Here is a 17871-nt window from a genome sequence, read left to right as displayed (position 1 = left end):
TTAGGACACGGGGACACCGTCTTAACTTTGGACTCGGGTACGGATACGGCTAAAAGGAAAAAAAAGAATAATTGTGGCAAGTTCCCATAAAAAATTTAACAAGTTTTTATGTACTCCGTATTAGACTATACGGTGTGTAGTACAATTTACCTAATCTAAAAATGTACTGCACAAATTTAATAGAAAAATATAAAATACTCTTATTTACTGTGCAAGCTTTTAAAAGCATAGATTATAATTTCTTAAAAAAAAAAAAAGAGAGAAAATGGAGTGTGGGGTAGCCTGTAGCAGTACTTGTCGGTCTTTCATTCAAAAGAAAAGTAATACTTGTCGGTCTATATTTCTCTCTCCAGCCATTTTTTTTTTATTTCTCTCTCCTCTCTCCTCTATATTGTTGATTCATCTTCTCACCATTTTTAAAGCTCCAAAGAGCTAGCAGCCATGAACCTGCCAAAGCTTAAAGTTAATAGTTTGAATTTATAAGATTTAATTAACGTCTGTACCCGAGAGCAAGATGACATATCCGGAACGGATTTCATACCCGGATCCGTGTGGGTATGACGGCAATTTAGCCGTGTCCGAGTAACATAGTCCTCTAGATATATTTGTAAGAACTTTTTTCCTTATTCCCCTCGTTAATTATTATATAATAGAAATTTATATTAGAAAGACACCGAGAAAAGGTAAAGTTGGCAAACAAAAGTTCACAAATTTCTTTTTTTACTGCTTGGCTATAATCATACAATAGCCTTATAAAAAGAAAATAAAATAAATCCATGATAACAAGAACTTCTTCCCTCAAAGATCCAACATATTGTCTTGAGCTTAGTAAAAAATAAATATTTAACATAGGCTTGGCTACAGGAAGTCATATTCAATTTGCCATCTACTTATGCTCTTATGGAGCTTTTAAAGTGTTTATCATCAGCTACGGAAATAAGCTATCTTAGTCCCTACAATAGTTATGTTCTTTACAACTTGGTTTTGATGAGCCAAATCAAAAACTCAATTCTCTAAATATCATAACAGTAGAAATAAGTACTGATTCAAATTAATTACTTTGTACTACCTCGATTTCTAAATTTCTTAACACTTTCTCCGATGGTTCATTCCTTAAATTTCTTTACACTTTTGCTTAATTCTATTTTTGCCAAAACTAGTTCACTACTGTACCCATTTACTAGTTCACTACTGTACCCCTTTACCAGTTCGTTACTCTACCGCCTTTACCCCACAATATTTACACTTTGGTACTCACTACTCACTCTCACTTACTTTTTCCATTTTTGTTTTATACCCATACACATTTTTTAATCTCTCTCTTGCATTATCCACATTTTTCTTACACTTACCTCATAAACACTCTCTCAGTCTCTCTAATTGCCTAAATACCCCTAAAATAGCAATCGTCAAAAAATGGGAACAGAGGTATTACTAACTTTCGAATTTATTTGTAATTAATCATAGAAAACAAATTAAAAATTTGAAATTAAGTTATTTCACATACAATAAACTCACCTATTAAAGTAAGGTAAAGAACAACATAATAAAAAATAAATAAATTCAAACTCTTTTTTTCTTTTTTTGGTTCTACTATTTTCCCTTTATGTTTGCTAAAATTTAGAGAGGACTGCTAGTATCTTCCAACATAGTGCAAGAACAGCTGACTCTTATCGCATCACAAGCAAAGGTACACACTGCAGAAACAACACCATTCTAAGCCTCTACTACACCTACAATGTCTCAAAAGGGCTCATATCTATCAAATAACTTGAAGCCTTGATCTTTATTAAATTAATATGAAGTATAACAGAGCTTTTTTCATCTTTAATGCTTCCAGTAGGTAGCTTTAGAAGTATAAATAGTCCAAATATTCTTTTCTTAATACTTTGCTGAGAAAGTAGGTTCAAGAATGCTTAGGATTTTGGAGAGTTCCCTGAAACTCCCACTCATAAGAATTCTTTATACTACGCAATTTAAAGTTCTTCACAATAACTTAATCATCACACAGGATTTGTAACCTTCCGCTTAGTGCAAATTATTCAATAAAACAGCAAACTTTATTAAAAATTCTACATGAATGTATCTTTTGATTTCAAACTACCACAGCTCTGAACAATAACCTTGTGCTGTTCTAGACAAATGCCTAAGAAGAACAATGAAAGTCTAACATAAGTGTAAAATGTCAGCATAAGAACTGAGCTCTAAGTAAACCCTCATTCACATTTAAGCCACATGCTAATACAAAACTGACTTATCACAAAATTGCATAGCTTAAAGCTAAGTTTACCGTTTCGGCCGTACATCCTTCCATGATCGGCTACCTGCAAAAACAAAACCCCTAAGGCTTAACAAACAACACAACAGAAATTAAAAAACAAAAAGAAAAGTAATTCTAATTAAATCTCGTTCAAGATAACACCATAACCGACGAATTCTTACACTAAATTAAAAAAAATAAATAAATAAAAAATTGAATAAATAATTACAATTGCGAAAAAAATCAAATTCAAAATGCAATGTGATTAAAGTTTGCAAATACCTGGGAATCAATAAGACCTTTTGATGGGTCGACTCCAAAGAAGTCTAGAACCTAAAATCATAAACAAATACCATTAATTTAAATCAAACAAAAACCAAATTATAAATAGATCAAACATTTCAAAAAAAAAATATAAATTCACCTCAGTAGCAGTTATAGTGTATGCATCCTCCATGAAATCGATCCCAATAGCAGAGATTTCTCTGCTAACTTCTTTCTCCCTCCTCAATTTCAGCGCTCAATAATGTAACTGTTGCACGATTTGATGAACGGAGGTACAACAGAGGTTTAATTGATTAAAGGTTTGATTAACTGCGAAATCGAGAGAAAGTTATCGTTCAAATTAAGCAATAAATAAATAAAGCATTGAAAAGTGGCAGAATTGTAATGATTAAGATACTATAGAGTAAATCAATGAAAATGTGGAATTAAACCCTAGATTGTGAGATTGATATTTGATGATTAGAGAAAAGTATCTTACCTCAGAATGCGCTCCAATGGAGGAGAGAAAGCTCACAAGCAGTTTCAATGGGGGAGAGAGAGTAGGAAGAAGAGTGCAACGACGAAAAATAAAAGTATGAAGAGAGAGTAGGTATATTACGGAGTAATCCGTATTACCTTACTTGATACTCCGTAAATGGTAAGAAGCTGACGACTTACTTCATGTCAACCGTCAAGAAGTAAGTCAGTAACCCAGTAACCCAAATGCGAATTAAATTCTAGAAGCCCTATAACCCAATGCAAACTTGAAAATGCTTTTGATTCGGAATCATAAGTTCATAACGGCAATAGATTTTCCAAGATAGTTGATTGAAGTAGGAGGCCATGTTTCGGTCTGGGGTATCTTAGTATCTACATAAACTACATCCAACATGGATATATGTTTAAGTATCCGACTCGTTATATTAAAAAAATATACGGAGTATATATATTATTATTCCGAGTGAGCTCTAATACTGTAAGTCTTGGGATCTGTAAAGGTTTACCGTTTAATTTAGCACCTGCATAGTCGGCACAAATTAGCTAACCCAGGGGATTATCCGGGATAACCGCTCCGATGCTAAGGTTAGCAATTTGATGAAAGAAATAAGAAAGAAGGTAAGAGTGTATTTTAGAGAGAGAGTTAGAGAGAGAAAAAAATTGTACTTTAATAATGAAATGTGCTTGCGTATTTATAGAAAGATAACCAAGTTGGTGCCACTTATCGACATAGGTAGCAAGTTGACTTTGTAGGCAGCAGGTGCCTACGTGGTCCGAAGCAGCTCTCCACGTGGCTGAGATTAAGGTCGTTATGGAGATTAAGCCGATATGATTAAAATTGGATAACTAACAGAGTATTACACTTTATCAATCGGACCTTAATTGTGTTGGCTCTATCCCGTACAATAATTTTGAGCTAAATGAGGTGTCTAAGTGTCATACTCATCTTCGACTCTAGGACATGGGTACTTGAAGTAAAATGAAGAGTCTGAGTAACATAGGTAGATGGTTCCTCACTTTCCAACCTCGTCTCCTTGGAGATTTATGCTTGTGAAGCCGATGGACATCTCACATTGGAGAACTAGAGAAATCTGATGCAAACATATTATTCATCACAATAGTGGTTCATTATTATAACTCCCTGATGAATGGTTTTGCACCTATTAAGCTATGATGATGTGTGTTCTATATCTTCTACTTTGGTAATTCTAATATTCTTTTCTTACTTGTCATCAAATGATGTTAGATATGGATCGGATGGAGGAAACACTTAATTGTGGTATTTTATAGCGAAAGATATGTTACCGGACTAGCTAGGGAAATTGAATCATTTGCTTTCTCAAGATGCATGCAATGCTATATCTCTCCAATTTAAACTCTGAGTAGTGTTGTTTTTGGTTGAGTGGAGAATTCAAGGCCTAAAGTGCCTTGAGATTTTGGTGGATAAGAGCAAGTCCAATGGTTAAGAAAAGAGAATAGCTTGTAAGTATTAAAAATTTTAAGTTTGTAGCTATACCATTATTGTGTATCTTGTTGATTAGCTTTGGCAAGCAAATTAGCTTTGTGGAGCTAATTAGCTTGGTAAATATTTATTAGATAAAAAATACTATTAATTTAAACTAGCTTAACCATTTGAGTAACAAATAACTAGAATTATTGTAGCTTAAGAAGATAATGTGTCAAGTGTGACATAACAAGTGTTTTGGGTTTTTTGTACGTACACGAGAAGGGGGTGTGTACTTCCCACGGGAGACAAACCTGCAACGCAACACTCGAACGGTTTGGTCACCTGCTAAACAACGAACCTTCGGTGTGCCGAAGGTTCGCCTCTGACAATCAAGTTAGTGATCGAAAAAGGTATTTTAGAGAAAGAAAGTAGAGAGAAGGGAGAGTATTTTTGGGAGTCATTGCACTTGGAGGATATTGATTGTATCTCAACTGATGTAAATGATCAGTATTTATGGTGCATTGGTGCCTATTAGGTCATTTAACCTAAGTAGATAGGCTTCTCACCGTTTCACGATTTCTAGGGTTATGGGCTTGAAGCCCGTTTTTCCCTTCTATCATTGAGTGGCACGTGTCATGCTCCAATTGGCTCGTTGAGCGCTGATCTTAGGGACACGTGTCGCATCAGCTTGGTCCACATGCCAAGGATATTTTTACCCTAAACAACAAGCTATTAAAAGAATTAGCCAACCATTATAGTTGCTCTAACAAATCAATGAAAATACAATTGTTTTGTTCAGAATAATTTGTATACTTGTATATATTGAGTGAATTTAGCAGTAGGTCTCAAGCAACTATCTAGTTTTTTTTCTAATACCCATTATACTTCAGTTGTTTCCAACAAGAATTTATTAGGAACGAAAGGAAGTAGAAGTTTATACAAAGTATATAATACTTGAGAAGTTTAGAACCAATGCTTTAGTAGCTCTTACGGAAATAATTTTACATTTCCTGCTCGTTTAATCTGAGGTATATAGGAAGAATATACAATGAAGGCAGAGTAGCCATTCAAAAATACATAAGCATCCACTGACAGTCGCAAATCAAAAATGTAAAGTTCTTCGACTGAATAGAAGGCGCTTTTTAGTTGAAAAAAAAAAAACACAAACAAGCAAACTTATAGATATGCTGTTACATTTCCCTTGCTCAATATAGCTTTCATTATTTGTGCACATTAATCTTATAATCTGGCAGTAGCACAAGACCCAGAAACGTCCAGCAACAACATGGCTGCACGAGATTTCTTTAAGGGAGCAACAACCACTCATTGACATTTGTGATCTCTATTTTCGGCTAAAAAAGCTAAAAAGTCCCCAGCAAATACCTGCACAAAAACAATCTGTCAAGTCCATATTCATATTTATTAATAATGTTACTCGAACTTTTCATTTGATTTTAGAATCTGTGACCGATAAAAAGGGATCTTAATTTGCTTGTCAATTATACTTCATTCCCATTCCACTATTTATAGTTGGCTACCAAACAGACCATAAAAAATTACTTCGTATTATTTTAGGCTATCAGCACAGAAGTGTATCAAACCCATTCAGCTTGTTAGATCATAATATTAAACTAATAAAAGCAAAAATCAAGAGGAGACTTATAGAAAATAGTAACCTTGTGCAATAGGATCTTCAGGCTTTTCAATTTTTTTGCAATTTCAAAGGGCAACGGTTGCATCACTTTGCCCAGATTTAAGCATAACTCCAGGACAATCTCCAACTGAGCTTCTTGCAGTGACCTAGTTAATCCAGGAGTCGCACCAGCATTAGCGACATGGCTTCTCTTCAAAGTTCAAAGTATTGATGAGACTACTCTTGCCAACATTGGGAAGCCCCATAATCCCAACAGTTATTGACTTTTCAATCTGCAAAGGCCCCAGAACAACAGAGAACCAACAATGATTATGATAAGATGGCTTGTTAAGGATCACACAGTACTAAAATACTCATATTAAACATCAATGATTGATGGCCGGCAATCTAAAAAAGTTTCACGGACTTCTAATTCGTACCTCGTGACTCCTTGAATAATTTTTAAGCAACTTAATAGAATATCTGCTCCAAGACAGTCACTAGTCTGCAAAATGTTGCTAGGTTTTGCAGCTTTTAAGGACTTCCACCCCAAGTTTGATCTTTGCTCTAGGGTGCTGCACTTAAAACCATTGCTGATAGTTCTTCTCTAAGATATTTTAGCCATTTTTCATCTGCTTCACAAGGTACAAGATCTGATACATAGGCAACAGTTTAGAATACGACAGACAAACCATAGCTTTCTTCAATATGAAATAGCTTAAACCTGAGGGAACATATGGGCGGGAAACTACCATCTAAATCTTCAGGTACATAGCACATTGAGATAAAATGACACCAGCTGGGTGTGATCCCTTAGCAAAACAAGAGTATATATTGTGCTAGAGACTAAAACAACCCCTCAACCTCAGAGACACATAACAGATTGAATGAATCCAATATGTAATACATAATATTGGGGCCAAGGTTTAGTTCAAATTTATGATCTACCAGGAACCACCACAAACCCCCTAAACAATAACCATCCGCCTCAAAAACTAATTTGAACATGCATTAAGTTTTCAGAGCAACTGACAAGCAAAAAGCCAGCACACTTGGACTCCATAATGGACAACTAGTCTTTACAGCAAAACATCAAGTAGCTAAGAGAAAGACGTACCGATTTTGTTCAACAGCGAAACAAGCTTCTTATTGAGACCTGAGTTAAGAACAAATTTCTCCATATCTACAAATCTAGTACCAAGGGGATCACGAGCACCAAGAACTTCCAAAATAACATCAGATGCCTCAATAACCTTGACTAGCTCCTTGTAAAACGCCCTGTAAGAATTATCTGCATAAAACTCAAAATCATTTATCTGCAAGAACTACACATATGTTTAAAGTTGTAGTAAACTCTCTTGTTTTACAAACCTCACATACCTCGGTTTTTAATGAATTCTTTGGCAGGATCCAATCCTTTTTCCTCCTCAACAGGCTGCTGCAACCTCAATGTTAGCAGTGTTGTCCTTGAGTAATCCTAACTTTCTTTTCTGAGCCTACAAATATTTATGGAAGCATCAGAACATATCAGCTTACATATACATGATACCTCCCAATTTTCATTTTCACTATAAAAAGCAACCATGCTTACAGTGTAAACTTTGTCTATGAAGACCAATCAACCAACAATGTACAATTGTACTCTATACAACACTATCCAGGGGAAGGGGTGGGTCAAAAGTTCTGCTAGCATACTGAAGGAAATTAGACCTGCCTAAGTCAAGCTACATTTTGGTCAACCAACCAACATCAAAACGAAAAAGGTACCAAGAAGCCTAGCCAACAACATGCTAAATGGTTGTGCAATGTCCTTCTCCCCTTTTCTCCGTCCAATCCTCCAAACACACAGACACGAACATGGAACTGGTGGAAGGGGATTAGAAGGGCAAATAGCTCCCCAAAGAATTTTACATCCAGTTAAATTGCTATGTGCATGATAAAAAATACTCCGTAAGTGTTTAGCCCACGTCCAATCATCGGCAATAGCATCTCAGGAATATTTTATAAACCAACTTTTTCTTTACTTTCTTCAATGGTGTATCTTTCTTATCCCCCTTCACCTTAGATATTAAATTCTGTTAGTTTCTTGCTCTCCACATTCATCAACCATAGCATCACAACAAGATCAACTCTATCAGGAGACCCCAAAAATATGCATTCCAAAGTAGCTAAGCTAATCAACTAGTTTACACCATATATACTAGTCGATTGTACTCCAAACTCTTCCTCCACGACAAGTCAACAAAGCATGCACCTTAATTCCAATTTTAATTGAATGAGAAATAAAGCGTTTAAAATGCCCACCACACAAGGCACCCAAACTTATCAAACACTAAACACCCACTCAATTACCACAGCCAAAGCTTCACCCAAATCATCAACAAAACCCGGGCCAAATAAATTGATTCTATCACCACTTCAAATCAATGCATAACTATGTTAATGAGCTGAGGTTTGGCCATATAATATACAATTTTGCACGATTTTGTTTCTTAAATGTAAATGTCCAATTGTCATCACCAGGTCCAATTGTCAAGTAACTTAACATAACACATATAATTACATTGTGCAACATTAAACAACATTACCATACACCATAATTATTTTGTTGATAAAATACAATACACCATAATCTAATATATATATATATATATATATATATTATATATATATATATATATATATATATATATATATATAAGAGGAAGTTTTTTCCCGAGCTTTTAGAGAGCCACGTAGAATTTAATTTTTTCAGTGCGCCATATAGGATAATAAATTTTAGTGGTAGCCAATTAATACGAGATTATTAATTTTTTTTAAAATTAAATAATTTAAATAACACATAAGCAAAATTGGCGAATGAGATTTCCCACCTTAAATTAATTAAAAATATAAAATATTATCTTTTGATATTAGGAATTTTATCTAAATATATAACAAATTTTAGCACATAAATATATATATATAAAAAAAATTATTTCAAAAAATTCAAACAAACCGTGCATCATACAATTTTCTTAGCACACCATGTAAGATTATAAATTTTAGTTGTAACCAATTAAATAAGAGATTATTAATTTCTTTTACAATAAATTAATTCAAATGTCACGCAAACAAAATTGGCAAATGATATTTTTAAGTTTAAATTAATTAAATATAAAATATTATCTTTTGATATTAGAAATTTTATCTAAATATGTAACAAATTTTAGCACATAAATATAACAAAAAAAAAATATTTTTAAAAATTCAAACAACGGGCTTCATCTAGTTACCAATAATTACAATGAAAAGCTTAGAAATTACTATCATAAAAACAAATTAAAATCACATACCCTTTCTTTACGGGCAGCTCTCTTCTGCTCCAATTCTTCTATGACCTTAGCACGGCGAACCTCGAGAGCCTTAAGCTCTTGCTCCTTAAAAGGCCAGTCATTAGGAATACAAGGTTCCTTTTCAATCTTATTCTTCTTATTAATTCCAAGTTTTTTTTTGCTTCTTTAGCTTTCTTCTTGCGATGCTCTTTCACTTTCTTTTTAATCTTATACTTCTTACTCTCTGCAATAAAAATCAAATCAAAGTTAGAATTTTTATCAACAACCCTGAAAAATTAAGAATTTTTATTAACAACCCTGAAAAATTAAGGGGTTTATAATTAGTGGGTTAAGCTTACTTTTGCTTTTCTTCAGCATTTTTGGATTATATAAATAATGAAGTGAAAAAAAAAAAAAAAAAAAAAAAAAAAAAAAAAAGAGGAAAATAGTTATTTGAGGGAGTATGGCGGTCGTTCTGTGTGAGAAAGACAGAGAGAGAAGAGTTAGGGGTTAGGGTTTATGCTTCGGTGGTGCTTAAATGTTGCCAATGGTATTCTAATTTTGAATGTCCTTCAAAAATATTCACATAAAGTTTTTAGGGCTATGGGCAGCATTGAATGGATTGTACACTTTGGTGATAAAACTACTAGAGGTGTCAAAAGCACACCCGATCTAATCCGATCCAAAACCGTTCCGAAAAATATTCGATTTAGATTTGGACTCGCGTGAACATAACAATTTAGTAGGACTAAACTTTAAAAATTGACCCGACCATATTAGATCTGATCCGATCATCCGAATTGACACCCCTAGATAAAAAGGCTACTAGTAAAATTTAGAGCTGGTAAAAGTTGACACAACACGACAACACGATATGAATCGGGTGCGAAATATTGGGTTAAAGTGTCAAGGATTTCTAACACGTTTAATTAAACAGATCAACACGACATGACACGTTTATTAAATAGGCCGGGTTATTGTTGAGGTTTTCCAACCTTTTAAATTTCGAACACGGACACAATAAGATTGCCCAACCTTAGACTATAACTTGTAGCAATACTAGTTCTGCTTCCATGTAATTGATGTTTTTACATTTTGACTAGCTAGAATACCCTTATGATACTAAGATATTAGTCCATTTCTTCTTCTGTGTTCTGGATAATCATTAAAGTTTTAATCTGGTATGATCTGAATGTTTTTAGTGTGATTAGAGACAAGAATTAGTAACAAGTATTCAAGATAAGTTGAAAAGAACAACTCCCAAGGACTATGTATTGAGTGTTGGATATGTTGTAAGACAGTGTTTAGCTGGTGCTCGAAAATCTGAGCTCAGTTTTTGAATCTTGTTAAGAAGCTAGTAGTGGTATATCAATGGATTCATCAACTATCTGGATGTCTACATTTTGGTGCTAAATGAAATGGTATGCACATAGCCTTACGAATCTAGGTTGTGTTGTTAAAGTTTGTAGGGTTTGTAGGTTTGAATTTTTTTTTTTTTTTTTTTTTTTTTTTTGACGGGTTGTAGGTTTGAATTTTACCATTAGAGCAACTTTAATGGCAAGCTAATTTGACAATTAGCTTGTCATGCCACATAAGCTTTTAACCTAATTATCATTTTAGCTACTTTTTGCTCCAATGGCTAGCTATTAGCTCATATTAGTAATTGTTGGATAGAAATTACATGGAAAGAGTTTAATTGGTGCAATGAGCATTTTATTTTGGCAAGTTTAATCCTCAAGCAAATTAGCTTGGCAAAGCTAATTTTCTTAGCCAAGCTAATTGAGTTTTCTAGCTCCAATGGTCAAGCTAGTAGCTAGGGAATTAATGAAATTACAAGCAAGTCCCTAACTACAACCATTGGAGTTGCTCTACTGTAACCTCCACTAGGTTGGTCTAACAAGATCTTATAGTATCTTGATTACTGATGTTATTTTCAATAAATATCTTATTCTCAATTCTAATACCCATTCTACTTCTGCCGTCTCCAACAAAAATTTATCAGGAACGAAAGGAAGTAGAAGTTTATATGATGTATATAGATACTCTAGAACCAATGCTTCAGTAGCTCTTACCTAAATATTTTTTACATTTCCAACTTGTTTAATCCGGGGATCAGCCATTACTACAAGGCATATATTGATATATGAAAGTACTATCTTATTTTAAAAAGAGGAATATAAGAAGAATATACAATGAAGGCAGAGTAGCCATTCAAAAATACATAAACATCCATTGACAGTCGCAAATCAAAAATGAAAGTTCTTCGACCGAATAGAGGGCACTTTTTAGTTGAAAAAAAAAAAAAAAAAAAAAAACACCAACAAGCAAACTTATGGATATGCTGTTACATTTCCCTTGCTCAATATAGCTTTAATTATTTGTGCACATTAATCTTATAATCTGGCAGTAGCACGAGACCCAGAAGTGTCCCAGTCAGCAACAATGTGGCTGCGCGAGATTTCTTTAAGGGAACGACAACCACTCAGTGCCATAGTCAGCTCAAACTCTTCGCGCATCATTTGAAGGACCTTCTTAACACCAGTCTCTCCTTCTGCAGCGAGGGAGAACACCACAGGCCTTCCAATCTGAATTGACAGCCATCAATGAATTAGTACTACATTGTATAATTATTGAACTGATGAAAGTAGGCAGAAGAAGAGGAAAAGAAAACAATGTAGCAGAAAGATGTCCCCAATTGAATTGACAGCTCAACTCATTTAAAACTCGTCCGAAGTCTAAACTTACATGAACTTGTTAGGCCAGCTTACATTAGTTCATTTAGTTGAGAATTGAAATTCGGTAGCATGATAAAACTTACTGAAGCTAATCTTAATTTTTTCTTGAAGTACTTTATGAATGGTGAAAATAATAGAGCAAGATGCAATAAGTACAGGTAAACATTCAAAATATCAGCAGTTGATCACTAGTGCATCTAACTGTACTTACAAATACACCAGAGGCGCCCAGTGCCAATGCTTTGAAAACGTCAGTTCCACGACGAACACCACCATCCAAGAACACGGGAATACGACCTTGTGCTGCTTTAACAACCTGCAGAGTTCAGGTAGTTGTCACCATGTAAGAAAATATAATAATCAATTGACTTACGATCCCTACTCCAAAACCAGTATTACATCATCTAGATTTTAGAGAATATAATTTACCTCTTCAAGAGCCATTATAGTAGCAGGAACATAATCAAGCTGGCGTGCTCCATGGTTGGATACGATAATTCCTGCTGCCCCATGTTGAACGGCAAGTCTTGCTAAAAATTAAAGAAATGGAATATAAGATCGGTTACGGTTAAGAAGACTAGAAATTACGGGTAGTGAAAAGATAAAACGAGGAAAGAAAAGCATATAGATCATGAAAAAAAGGTCGACATCTTACCATCTTCAGCTGTAAGTACACCCTTGACAAGGATGGGGAGGCTGGTGATTGTCTGAAGCCACTTCACATCCTGTTTAATTTACACACACATTAATTAGAGAACTAATTCAAAGTTATCTTGAGTTTAATCTGTCTTCTAGCCATCCTTAGAATAATTTTCAGTTCCTGTACTATAAAATCGAACCACAGAATATATACACTAAAAACATTTCATACAAAGTTTACCAATCCAGCATTACCTTCCAGCTCAGGGACCGATCAATCTGACCAGCAACATATGAGGCAAGGCCAGAGTCATTTGCCTGCACAACAGCAAAAAAAATTAGAGACAAATCACATAGGAAATTCAAAGTGCTTTGTTCCCAACATTTTATGTCTGACACTTACCTGGTCCATTTTGCCGAGATCAAGACCCTCAAAGTTCTTCAATGTTAGAAAAGGTGGTAAAACAAACCTGAAAAAAAAAAATTCAAGTTAAAATCATAGAAGACCCTAAATCATTTCCTAAGGAACTAGAGAATCTGATTCCTTGTTTAATACCTGTTCTTGATATCAGCTTCTCTACGCCCCAATCGGGGTGTGTCAACAGTAAGAGCAATAGCCTTGAAGCCAGCCCTTTCAGCTCTTCGCACAAGTTGAGCAACTACATTCCTGTCCTTGTATACCTGAATATCGAAACAAAGAACCAAGTTAATCCCGAAAGCACTGTTCTATTGACAGCTAATAGGAGTACAAGATTAGAGGTAGATGTTGTAAGCTTACATAGAGCTGGAAAAATCGGATGCCTGGTCCAGTTGAGGCAACCTCTTCCACACTTGATGTAGCCCATGAAGACAGTGTCTGAAACGAGAAGTATGGAAAATATAATTTTACACAAGGAACATAGTTACAGAAATATGAAGCCTGACAGGGAAATCAGTCATCTTGAGTCTTAGGCTACTGCTTTGGGTCCATTAAACCAGTTCCTAACAGACCGCCTTTACAGTAAATTATGAAATACGAAAGTAAAATGTCTGCAGATCACTGCATTAGGATTTTCAAGGTTTTTTTGCCCTCATTAGTTGTTACTGTATACTTTTTAAAATGAAGGCTTAGAAAAATTTACTTCTTTTATTTATTTATTTATTTATTTTTATATAGGCCATTGACAATTTTCACAAGGGTTAGAAATGGCTTTTCAACTAATATCGATTTATGAATATATAAAGCAGTTTTACATTGTTTAAATACTGTCAACTCTTGTTAGGATATTGGAGCAAGTCAATCTGTTAGTATTTACTTCATTAGCACTGTTATCATTTTCATGATAGAATCAAAAGAGCAATAGAATCAAAAGAGCAAAGGCAACACTTATTAAAAAAAGAGCAATATTAATGAAATAATAAAAGGAATCTGAATCTGTTTTTTTTTTTTAAAAAAAAAAAGGAATCTTATAAGTAATTTATAAGCTGCCAATTTAGAAATTTGGTTCAAATCCAGTTCAACAAACTATGATGAAGAGTGATAGAGGAGTAGAGCAGAATTCTATCCATATATAAGTTCAGAGATGGGATTAAGTCATACCATGATAGTTCCAGCTGATGACGCTGCCCTGGCAGTTGCATACTCCCCTTCATGATCCAATCAGAAGTGATAACGTTAGTATGCAATCAATTTTATATGACTGCTTAGTTCATATTGTGACACTGAATCACATTCAATGGAAGCAAATATCAAAAACACTATAAAAAGGTCGTCTAGAGTAATGTACAATGGATATTCACTTGGTGAGACCACCCTGACAGTTTCTACTATTCAACAGTAAAAATTGGCCAACTGCAGGAGTAGTGGTATTACATTACTGACATGACCGTGATTGAGTCACTACACCCACAAAAAACCATTACTACTTTGACAGCTTCCCTACAGTAGAATTTGGTCAGCTGCAGGGGAAATGGTATTACATAAATGAACATGATTGAATCACTAGTTCACTACACCCACAAAAGCATTGAAAGCAAACACTCTTGGAAACAACTTTGGTGCTGTATATATCCATCTGATCGAACCCAAGGTGGACGAGTATACATTGACCATGTATCCTGTACTATTCAGAAAGACATAGCCAAACAAGAAGATGGAGGCCTATATGGCATTCAATTTTAAAGTGTTATCCAAGTACAAGATCCACCTGAAACAAATTGCGCGAGGAATGACAAGTATGAAAAACATGTGTATGCCAATAGCACAATAACAAATTCTAAAGGCCGTCTACAGTTTGGCGCATAACAAGAAAGAATTCAGCTTCCCAGAAAGTAAGGACACATATTTGGACGAGGATTTTAGAAGAAGATAGTATGTAAGGCATTTGTGCTCACTCATCTATATATAGAGATGGGATTACAGGAAGTCAAGAATTGATGAAATGGGATAAGTCATCACTCTGCCTCCCCAACTCTTCCCTTCCCTTCAAATCTTCTGATAGACACACACTCTTACTTTTTAGTTGAGATGTATTGCTTGGATATCAGATATAAAAACGCACAAGTTGGAAACTATTCCTTGATATATGAACTCATACTAAACAATCCATCAAGAAATGAAGACGATGTCTAACACTAGAAGAATTTGTAGATATACATATTAAAAAGACGAAAATCTACAGAGGACTGCATGAACATATCAATAATCTAACAGAGAATGAGTTAACATTGAAACAACCTATGTTGGTTAATACAACATGTCAACTGTAACCATTTTATCATAGAGCCAAAGCTAAGGTATTATTTTAGCTGATTTCAACACACAGCACATCCCGAAACATTAACCTTAACAGTAAGCTTATGAATATGGTATACCTTCAGGGTGCGCCATCTTTTGCATGGCAGTTGGGGCTATCATAATAGGCATTGAGATCTTGAATCCCAAGACAGTTGTAGTCATGTCTATGTTGGTTACATCAATAAGAATACGTGGACGAAACCTGTATTAGTGTGCAGATTATTACTACTAAGCAAAGAATTAATAGCACACATAAAACTCGAAAAGTGAGGTAAACATGTAAGGCTTACAGGATCCTGGAGAAAGCATTTCTGTTCTCAGCCAAAGTCCACTGGTCCTCTGCACCAGATGCATAGTAGTCATACACCATCTTGGGCAATTTCTGCTTCGCGATGGCCTCATACTCATTGACATTTGTGATCTCCATTTTCGGCTAAATAAGCTTAAGAGTCCCCAACAAATAACTGCACAAAATCAATCTATCAAGTCCATATTCTTATTTATTAATTATGTTACTCGAACTTTTCATTTGACTTCAACATCCATAACAGATGATAACACTCTGACTTTTGACACTAAATTAAACCAATTTCATTAAAAAGTCAAGTCTAACACATGGACACGAACACGAGTCTGAGTAACATAGTCTCAATTCACACAGATCATTCATCCTTCAAAGGCAATATCAAACAATACATGAAAACGAATCGCCAAATGTAAACTACTGTAACAAAAATATTAATCCGTAATCAGTATTCATTCATTGAGTAAAAAGTTATAAAAGTAAAAATTAAAAAACTTTGGAAATTTAAAATCTGTTCAATTCGCAATCATTGATACAATGAATTTGAAAGAATCAAAACCATCGATTAAGGCTTTATACCAGGATTTAATTTAAAACCCATTAATAAAAAAAAAATAATAAACATGCAAAAATAAATCCATAAAATCAACTCTAAAACACAATCAAAAATACAAAGATCAAGCACAAATTAATATCCTTTATGAAACACTATTTCTTAACGACCCAATAAGAAAAAGGCTAATAAACCTTAATACATATGCCAGAATTTAGTTGTCACGTAACAAATTCAAACAACTATTAACATGACAATTAATTCCGAACGAATCAAATAAAGTGTTGAAAGAGAGTTAAAGGCAAACCTTAGTACTGAACTCTTGAAGTTGGTACTCTGGGGAGAGTGAAGGAACCCAGAGGTGACAAATAATTATTGAGAGATATAAAGAGAGAAACAAAAGTTGCACAAATATTGTGATATAAAAATAAGTGTAGTACAAAACTGAATAATAAAGACAAAAATAAAAAAAAAAAAAGGATAAAGGATTAGATTATGAAAATTGAAGGGTGGGAATTTGAAGCCGAATCCTAAACTTAGCAATTTAGTTTATCTCATCCACATAAACAAATGTGTGTTTCTGAGTTTTTCAAATTGAATTATCAAAAATAAAAAATAAAAAAAAATAAAGTAATTAAGTATATATAAATACATCCCAGAAAAATTCGAAGGATTATTTATTTAAGGATGAGAAAATAATTGGATTTTTTTTTTTTTTTTTTTTTTTGTAGGTTAGAGTTTGTTAGTTCTCTTCTTCCGTCAACCTCTAAATTTTGGACACTCAAGATATAAAACAGTTGAACAAGACATCACATAAAAGGACAATTTATACTTAATGGTGCAATTTCTTTTTCATTTCTTTTTTGTTTTTTGTATATTCCCTTTGAAGTGCAACTTTTTTAACTTTCAAATATAAAATAAAATAAGTGCAACTTTATTATTTTTATATGTTTATGAGAAGTTTCCCAAGTGGTTTGGTCCCCTGATTGAGATTTGAGACCATAACATGTGATATGTGTAATATGGATAACTTTTTTTTTTTTTTTTTTGACAAGAAGAGAAAGGATTTCATTAATGAAAGATAGCCAAACGGCACTTACAAATAATTCCGAGGAAATCTAAAATTCCAATATAAATACAATTCACCTTAGAACTAGTTACATTGCAGATTTGATCAACGATCGCCTTTATAAAAATCTTCATCCGAAGCAATACAATCTGTGAGTTAGCACTAATTCGGCTTGAGATCCACATATGAATAGTTGTTTGGGTGAAAAAACTCATATGGCCTTCTAGACACTTTTGGAGATTGTGAAACCCTAAATCTTCAAACTTTGACAGACGAACAAACAAATAAATTAAAATAGTAGATCAAACTCCATCATAAAGATGTGATCTTTTATTGAAAGCAATTAAAAAGTTTTTTGGGGCTTACCACCGGTAAAAAT

At 34.0% G+C, this 17871-nt stretch overlaps 2 protein-coding genes and 1 pseudogene across 2 annotated transcripts in view; all 3 read right to left on the bottom strand.

Annotated features, from left to right (window-relative positions):
* LOC145576621 (calcium-transporting ATPase 3, endoplasmic reticulum-type-like) overlaps positions 1-3157 on the bottom strand; it is a 42855-nt gene extending 39698 nt beyond the window's left edge. The window contains exons 1-4 of the mRNA XM_081634345.1: positions 3024-3157; positions 2685-2854; positions 2543-2593; positions 2291-2324 (exon numbers count right to left, since the gene is read on the bottom strand). Coding sequence (XP_081490471.1) covers positions 2291-2324; positions 2543-2593; positions 2685-2717 — 118 coding nt within the window. The 5' untranslated portion in view covers positions 2718-2854; positions 3024-3157. The remainder of the gene's footprint in view (positions 1-2290; positions 2325-2542; positions 2594-2684; positions 2855-3023) is intronic.
* A 2971-nt stretch (positions 3158-6128) lies between these two features.
* Positions 6129-9794, bottom strand: LOC145575477 (guanine nucleotide-binding protein-like NSN1; annotated as a pseudogene).
* Positions 9795-11604: 1810 nt separating this feature from the next.
* Positions 11605-16887, bottom strand: LOC145574746 (glycolate oxidase-like). The gene is made up of 12 exons (XM_081632599.1): positions 16731-16887; positions 15857-16030; positions 15644-15768; positions 14370-14416; positions 13569-13646; positions 13347-13471; positions 13194-13260; positions 13046-13108; positions 12807-12876; positions 12581-12681; positions 12363-12467; positions 11605-12001 (listed from the first exon to the last, which is right to left on the bottom strand). The coding sequence occupies exons 2-12, from the start codon at positions 15991-15993 to the stop codon at positions 11810-11812; spliced, it is 1110 nt and encodes a 369-aa protein (XP_081488725.1). The 5' UTR covers positions 15994-16030; positions 16731-16887; the 3' UTR covers positions 11605-11809.
* Between the last annotated feature and the right edge of the window lie 984 nt (positions 16888-17871).

The sequence above is a fragment of the Chenopodium album genome, chromosome 13, assembly GCF_948465745.1.
Source record: "Chenopodium album chromosome 13, dcCheAlbu1.1, whole genome shotgun sequence".
NCBI classification, from domain to species: domain Eukaryota; kingdom Viridiplantae; phylum Streptophyta; class Magnoliopsida; order Caryophyllales; family Amaranthaceae; genus Chenopodium; species Chenopodium album.
Note: the sequence above shows the minus strand (reverse complement) of the source record. Positions and strands in the feature narration are given on the sequence as shown.

What these genes read in the sequence shown, in the direction of transcription:
- LOC145574746 (XM_081632599.1), bottom strand. Translation starts at nt 15,993, where the DNA reads ATGGAGATCACAAATGTCAATGAGTATGAGGCCATCGCGAAGCAGAAA. An exon ending in ATCTCGGCAAAATGGACCAG is followed by an intron (nt 13,109 to 13,193) that starts GTAAGTGTCAGA and finishes GCTGTTGTGCAG; the next exon opens with GCAAATGACTCTGGCCTTGC. An exon ending in CTATAATGGCTCTTGAAGAG is followed by an intron (nt 12,468 to 12,580) that starts GTAAATTATATT and finishes TGAACTCTGCAG; the next exon opens with GTTGTTAAAGCAGCACAAGG.